This window comes from Anarrhichthys ocellatus, unplaced genomic scaffold (genome assembly GCF_004355925.1).
Source record: "Anarrhichthys ocellatus isolate YVR2014 unplaced genomic scaffold, GSC_Weel_1.0 scaffold59, whole genome shotgun sequence".
Lineage (NCBI taxonomy): Eukaryota > Metazoa > Chordata > Actinopteri > Perciformes > Anarhichadidae > Anarrhichthys > Anarrhichthys ocellatus.
In genome coordinates, this window is record NW_022280089.1 from 575110 (window position 1) to 582984 (window position 7875).

General features: G+C 43.7%; 2 protein-coding genes across 2 annotated transcripts in view; one reads left to right on the plus strand and one right to left on the minus strand.

Annotated features, from left to right (window-relative positions):
• The window catches only part of LOC116396769 (interferon regulatory factor 2-binding protein 1-like), a 5336-nt gene extending 4175 nt beyond the window's left edge, over positions 1–1161 (plus strand). The window contains exon 2 of the mRNA XM_031871588.1: positions 260–1161. The gene's annotated coding sequence lies outside the window, so the exon portion shown is untranslated. The remainder of the gene's footprint in view (positions 1–259) is intronic.
• A 50-nt stretch (positions 1162–1211) lies between these two features.
• On the minus strand, positions 1212–7487 carry micu2 (mitochondrial calcium uptake 2). Its single transcript, XM_031871591.1, has 12 exons — positions 5884–7487; positions 5495–5627; positions 5097–5128; positions 4914–4989; positions 4773–4820; positions 4396–4478; positions 3753–3806; positions 3526–3623; positions 2636–2807; positions 2435–2543; positions 2186–2343; positions 1212–1751 (listed from the first exon to the last, which is right to left on the minus strand). Exons 1-12 carry the CDS (start codon positions 6079–6081, stop codon positions 1647–1649), a joined length of 1266 nt encoding a protein of 421 aa, XP_031727451.1. The 5' UTR covers positions 6082–7487; the 3' UTR covers positions 1212–1646.
• Between the last annotated feature and the right edge of the window lie 388 nt (positions 7488–7875).

Genomic DNA, 7875 nt, shown 5'->3' on the forward strand with positions numbered 1-7875 from the left:
TATAGACCACGTTCTCTCCACTCCCAAATAAATAGATCCCTTCTACAATCATGACTGCTCGTGCGGTTGTTCTCGTGTTTTGATAAAAGCCTGAGTTGCGCCACGACTACATTGTATGTCCAGAGGTAAGGCTACCCTAGCAGCTAAAACTAGCCTAACAAACATCACCGCTCCGTTAGAAAGAGAGCCCCGTTGTTACCCTACTGTTTGTTTAAAATGTTACCAAATCCTGACACATTTCTCTTTTTCCCCCCCACAGTGGATCAAACACTTTGAAAGCACTTCCCTACTATCTCGAGCAGAGGTCCACTTTGGCTGCAGTTCATCATGTGTGCCTCTGAGAACAGCATGACTCTGAACACCAGGAGAACAGCTATACACACACACACACACACACACACCGCTGATTAAAGAAGAGGGACGCGTCTGTCGAGGCCTCGGCTCACCTGCGAAGGCCGGGCTGCTTACGTCACAACCGAATGTCGAGTCCTGAACCAAATCTCTTCCTCTTCTTTGTTCCTGAGCAGCGGAGGCCTCTCAGCGGGCCCCTCGTTGTCAAAGCCCAGGATAGAAAGAAGATGCTTGTTGTAGAAACGACAATCTATTTTGTCCTTCGTTTCTGTCAGACGTGTTCTGTGCAGACGGAGGACAGCGTCATTGACAGAATCATGCAATTCTTTCTAAAAAACAAAACAAATGAATGTTCAAAATGTGGCAAAACCATCGGGTCCTTAAAGCAAAGGATTGAGAAAGAAAAAAAAATAATGTAATCCCACAATATGTCTCTTAGGTATTCTCCTCTTATTGTATGTCAAAAATGTGAATTTACTTTCAATATGGCTATGTAATTTCTATTTTTGATACAATACAAATTTCTATGTTTGTTTATAGTTATAAGAAGACCAAAGATGGCTTCATGCTCAATGTCATTCTATTGTATTGTAGCCGTGTATGCTGTACTCACTGATGACCTCGGCGTCACTCACTAATTTGTTCATCTATCACAGAGGTAAGCTTGTCTTTTTGTCTATTTACTTTGTTTTTTGGAATAGTATGTATGGTAAGATAATTAGCACCACGATCTTCAATGGTTAACCCACATACTCATGTGACCTGAACAGGTCAATTCTACAATAAATTACAAAATAGTTATGAGTCACAGCCGCTTGATTCTTTCATTCTCAGAAGTGCAGCACAATGTTGAGACGACGGGCGTTTTCATGAAACTTTATTTGATAAATATTTTGACAAATGTGAAACCCATCAACCCTTTAAAAGCATATTGTCCACTGAATCAGCACCAAGCCCTTGAACCAAAAGGAACTGAATGTTCTAGACACTGCTTGAAGTGGAAGTGTGTCGACTGCAAAAGTCATTTAAAAGCGATGAGGCACTCAATATAAAATGCACGACTTGATTAGGTACTAAGACCAGTTCACTGCACCAAACAATACATTTCCTTTATTGTAAACAACTAGAACCCGTTCTAAAGCTAACATCCGACAATAGATTGTTGATCTGTACACGTATCATTTCTACACAAGATAGTGGTGTAAATCCTTTTGTTTCCTGACGTGGTTATACGCTACAAAAGTGAGCAGTGGTTATGAGTGACCGTCGAGTCTGACGTGGAGCACCGCGGCGGTTCAGAAGGGGCACCCGGTGTTCCCCCCAAGGGCCTCCTGGGCTGCTTTCAGGGTCTCTCGCTTCACGCATCTCCAGTAGCCAGACAGGCCGCTCTGATGCTGCACCTGAGGGCAAGACGCTGGTTATCCCATCGGACAGCACGGAGCAACTTACACCATATCTACCGATTGCACATTGTTTGCCATGCTTAAAATGTAGCAATAACAGAATTAAAAATGATCAATTGCAGTCTGTACATCCAAAGGGGATAAGAAAAAACAAATCAGTTGATTTGTTTACTTAGTTAAATAACTTGTTAGCAGAATATATTTTAGGAAATATGCTAAACATTTCGTGCATAGAGTTGAAGACTCGTTAGTGAGCTTTAGAGATGCTGGTGGGTGGACCTTGTTTCCTTTCTTTATGCTAAGCTAACTGGCTACTGACTGTAGGTCCATATTTAGCATGCAGAAATGAGTGAGCGATTTTTCCCAAAATGTCCAACTATTCCTTTTAGAAAGACGTAGGTGCGGCTATAAATAGAAACGGACGGACTCACCCTCAGACCTCGCAGCACTCTGTCTTTCATCACACCCATGAACTCCTTGTGGCTCAGGCAGTTGTCTCCGTCCATATCGAACAGTTTGAACACCGTGTCCAGCACGCTCTCGGACAGATCGTGGCCTGTGGCAATCCTCACGGCTCGTTTGAACTGGGCTGTGATGAGAGGGAGGAAATAATACCGTCACCTACTGCATAGAGCGTTCAGAGAAAACTGTCCACATTCTGATGAACAGAGAGGAGTCACCCATTCCAACAGGACGGTTGGCTCCAGTCACCAGTTTCACGGAAAAGGCAAAATCCTCCAGGTTGTTACTGAAGAGGCAGAAGGCTTTGAACTCATCAAATGTGATACTCTGCAAGACAAAAGTTTCACTTCACCCGTGTGCTACACTGAATGACCTTTTCGCAGCATTTTTGTGAGGGTACGTGCGTTTAAAGAGTTAACCTGGCCGGCAGGGATCCTCCTCCTGATGTTTTGCCAGTAGATTTCGTTGTCTTCTTCGTTGGTGTAGTGGAGCAGCCACTCGGCGAAGTCCTCTCTTCGCATGGTGTCCATACCTCTGGAGAACTGCAGGAACTCCATCTCCTGAACTTCAGCCTGCAGGTCCTCCATGAACCTGAGGAGCAGAGAAGATTTACTATGACGCTTTGAGAGCCAGCAGTCCTGCTGAGGTTGGTGACAGAAGAGGCTCTAGGTAAGAAATATGTGGCATTCTTCACAGTGAAGTCTATTTTCTGTCTTGATTGACTTAACTGTAAATTCTAATTTCATATAAAAGGCAAATGATTGACTTCTTTTCTGCATCAGTTTACCATTTCTGTGGAGATCGCAAAGTTTGCTCTTATTTCAGACACCAAACCTCGGACATTCAGAATGAAGTGTCGAGAGGCCAGAACTCAGCACTGAAGCTCGGTGATGATTGAGACAAAGCAATTGTAAAATATTGGAATACAAATGTCAATTCAATTAAAAGTAGTGATGACAGGATTGTTGCTGAAACTATTTACAACCAAAAGGTTTAATGTAAAATGTTCGTTGATTTCATCATCAGATCCAACTTTTGCTCAAATTTATCTTGACTTAAATTAAAAAAACGTTTCTTTCTAAAAGATGTCCTCTGACATTTGTCCTAAGTGTCCGTAATGCTCTTCATTACAAAAGTGTGCAGTATGTTCACTACTTTGGAAATAAAGATGGAATATTCCACCACATTTTTGCAGGATTCTAGCGACAGATCTGACCTTAACATCTAAAATATAGACTTGTACACACTTTGTGATCACTGACAGCAGCAGGTGTGTGTGTGTGTGTGTGTGTGTGAGACATTTCCTCACCTGCAGAACTCCCGATACTGCAACTTGTTTTCTCCTCTCTTGCCGAAGAAGTAGGCCTGCAGAGTAGTGTTGGCGCTTTCCACTTCCTCCGCTGGTTTCTGGAAACATCCAGGGAATGTACAACGACACAATGCATTGTTACTATGACAACTGACAACACTCTGCATTAGCGATGCTTAAAAGTGACTCAAATCAAGCTTCCTTTGAAGGGAACGTGAACAACCTACCTCTGTGCTGTCCTTAGGGACTCTCATTTTACTTTTCCCAATGATATTCTTCAGCTTCAGAAGAAGAACAAAGAGTATTTTACTGATCCAGAGACATAACCTACATCTACGTCACACACAGCAGACACTGGAGCAGATGACACGCCGTGCACCTCTTTTACTCAATGCTTTGGGCTTGTTCACAACATGAGAATACGACACAAGGTGCACAGCGTGCCCACATGCAGTCTGCTGGCCGGTCCTGATCTGGGCTCAGCGGAAAGAGAACAAGTCTGGTTGGAACAGACACAAAAATGTCAAGTGGCTTTAAATAAATGGACTAAACTGAGGCGCTGACTCAGGCTGAAGAAATGCAAACACACGACCAGTGGAAAAAGTGGCTCACAGTGCGGCTCTCCCTCACCTTCAGGCGGCACCGTGGTCCATACTTACAACCGTGGTGGCATCAGTGCTTGAGGCAGCATTAAAAAGGTGGCAGATATTTTGAAATTTGAATACACACACACACACACACACACACAACAGAATCACAATCCTCTCTGTGCAACGTGTCCTCCCATGATGACAGCGCTTTCATATGAATTAATCTGTGTTGTGTTCAGTATTACTTAAGTACACTATATGTATACATGTGGGGTCTTACCTTGAGGAATTCCTTTTGGTCCACGTGCTCGTTGCCGTCAATATCTAGCATCTTGAAAGCTATGTGAAATCCTGTGTGCGGCTCTGCAACAGTAATGCACCATCAGTTATCTGAGCTATAGCTGTATATTTACCACACACACGAATCAACCCACTCGGTCAGTAGGGCAAAGTGGCATTTCTCTCGACACAGCCTGGAAAAAAGCATTATAACACAAATCAGGTCAACTGCTGCTCCGCTGACATGTGCAGGTGTGCAAAAGCATGGACAACCAACAGAGGGGGGGGGGCAGTATTCTTGCAGAAGAGAAGAATGTGCACGTGCATCCATTTAGCACAGCATCACTGAGAGGTGTGTGTGGGAGGGATTCTACTCACTGGTCAGGATGGTCAGCAGGAACAGGTACTCCGTGTAGGATATCAAACCTGCAAAGAAATGTACGCTGAATTATGCTCAGGAAATACGATAACCAACAAACATATTGACGCGTGTTAGCCATCGACACACAAAAGACTCACCGTTGTCGCCGATGATTCTGAACAGCTCGTTACCGGCCCGAGCTTTAGAGGCAGCCCCCAGCATGCTTTCAACGTCCTGCAAAGACGCCAACAACAAACAGGTAACAGCACAAATTGACGACTGTGTTCCACACGCGCAGTTTGAAACAAACTTATTTACACATTGTGATGGTGGAAGCATACTTTTGCTGTTAAATTCCTCTTCTGCAGCTTTCCTACATGAGAAGAAAGAGGGAAGAGTTGTTAAGAAGAATACAACAACACCTTTTTTTCCCATGCACTTTGGTTTTATACATCTGAATGTCAAGAATGAATCTCAATATCTGACTGGAATCACATCACTGGAAATGATGTGCAACATAATTTCGTTTAATTTCTGTATCTCCAAAATGAAGCCTTTTAGGGCTAATAGGCCAATAGTATGAATAGCTCTCTGGCCCTGTATATCTGCAGGTGAACAAAAGGAAACCTCAGTGTCGAAGTTAGTGTCACATTTGTCTTCTCCTCGGTAGGACAGACTAGACTAGAGCTGTCAGTAGATGGGGACTATACAAACTGACTGGACATCAGTGCAGCCTTACGGTCAACATTCTCCAACATCACCGAGAACAGGAAGTCTCTCGGGGTCATGTAGGGCTCCTGTTCGTAGACCACCGAGGCGAACTGGTCGAAACGGATCTTTCTGGCGGACGGCCTGGGAGCTGCAGCAGCTTCCTGAAACGGCACAGCAGGTGCAACAAATGAGCCTGTAAGCTACCGAACGATGCGAGTACTCATCGCTGACCTGATAGCGGTGTGTCGGTGGGTGACGTCTTTTCTGTAAATAATAATGTGGGTCGCTATTATTTGGTTTTATCAGCATTTTACTCAATCTTTTAAACCCTCAGACATGTGAAACGAACAGTTGTCACATGGGTGCGCTCCAGCTGCGACCATAGGAACTCGTATTAACCGTGTATGTATTACTCACTTTTGGAACCTCAGCATGAACGGCGAAGGGCAGGGTCCTGTTGTTCGCATGATACTGGTAATAACAGATAACCCCAGTTCCGATAACTGACCCCAGAATACCGGGTCCGACAGCTCGGCGCAGTGCTGAACTTTTCAGAGACCGAGGGCTCCTCAAAGCGTTCCTCAAGACGGCGTTGAGCCTTCCCCAGCTGGCCATTTTTCAGGAAGCTAGCTCGCTAGTTGCGTGAACTCCTAAGGCTTCCGTAGCTGCGTACTGTACATGGGCAGATAGTCGCGCTCCTAGTCACGTGACGCGCCAGAAAGACTATATTATGTCATTAAAATTAATAGGAATTATTATTAATAATAAAGACATCTTGACAAAATCTATGAAAACGAGAATTAAGCAATCCAAACCAAACTCCAGGACAAAGCTTATTCATATATATGTTTTTAATTCTAAAAGACACAACTTCTTTCAGTGATCACATATTAAAAGATCAGTTCAGCTTTTGAAATGAAAATTTCAAAAGCTGAACTGCTGGACAGAAGATGTGTCCTACTTCACTGTAAAGTCCAAACAAACCATAATTCTTCAGCTATGCCATGTGTGGTTACAGATCCTCTATGAATCTGAAGAAGGCCATTGAAGACTGCGCTGGGGGACACATTCTTATGTGATGCTGCAGGCCCACTCCTTCCTGGAAAAGAGCTGCTAATTGGCATGTCGACGATCGAGACCTCCTTGGCCTCCTTGGCTCTTGCTCCAAGTCCATCTAACCCGCCTGGGTCATTCCATTGTCCATGAATCCACACAGAAACAAAGCAAAGATTGGATTTCCAAATGGGTTTAGCAATAATGTTCTACAAAAATTGGAGCTGTTAATGCAGATTGCTTAATGTCTTCGAACTCTGCTCCTCCTGCAACAGAGGTGGATTTGGGTTTAAGTTTCTTCTGCAATTGAGATAAAGCTTTTTGTTTAAATATATGTCAGTTAGGTCACTATCCATCGCCGAATGAGGTAATACAATGGTGATTGAGCCTATGGCTCACTGATGGAAAGGTCGAACAGTCTTTTTTGTTCGGGAAGATTCTTAACTGAGTGAAATGACCCAGACGTATCAAAGTGGCAGCCCTGATAACAGCTGGTAGAATTCTTTAAATGCTAAGGAAAGTTGCTTCAATGCTTCCTTTTTATAATCTCCTTTAGCATAGGATACACTGGATCATCCTTTACCAAATTAAATGAGATAATGCCATCCCACCAGTCTTTGCGGCAGCACCACGATCAAAGTCCTTATTGACTATTATTTGATAGCAAGCGGTAACAAGCGGCGCACAGTTCCTTACGTGTTTTCCATCACCCGCCAGCAGAGCTAGTGCAGCTCTTCAATTTGAATTTTGCGTGAAGTGCTGCAAGGTTTTATCCCGTCTCTGCTAGCATTGCAGGTAAACGGTTGCTATGGGCGAACAAATAAGAGTGATGACTGCAGATGACGAAACTTCAAAAACAAGTGCAAATCCAAAGAAATGTCACACATGCGACACCGTTTGGATCTGGCAGCAACCTCCAGATCTGACAAGTGAAGCCAATGCCGGTGTCTTAAAACCTGCATTCTCTCTACTGACCATCAGGGGGCGACTCCTCTGGTTGTATAGAAGTCTATGAGAAAATGACTCTACTTCTCTCTTGATTTATTCCCTCAGTAAACATTGTAAACATGAGTTTATGGTCTCAATCTCTAGTTTCAAGTCTTCTTCAATACAGCATGATGTTCATTTAGTAAATGATGGTCCATTTAGAGTCAAACAGACCATAAAGCAGGGGATGCTTTAGGACGGGGCTTATTGTGATTGACAGGTCGCTGCCACTACCAAAACACTCCTCTGCATTCCAAACATGGTTACTTCTCTTCATTGGTTGCAAAAAAAACATGGCGACGGCCATAATCCAAGATGGCGACAGCGAAATCGCCAAAATCAAGGTTTCAAAACAGCAGTCCACAAACC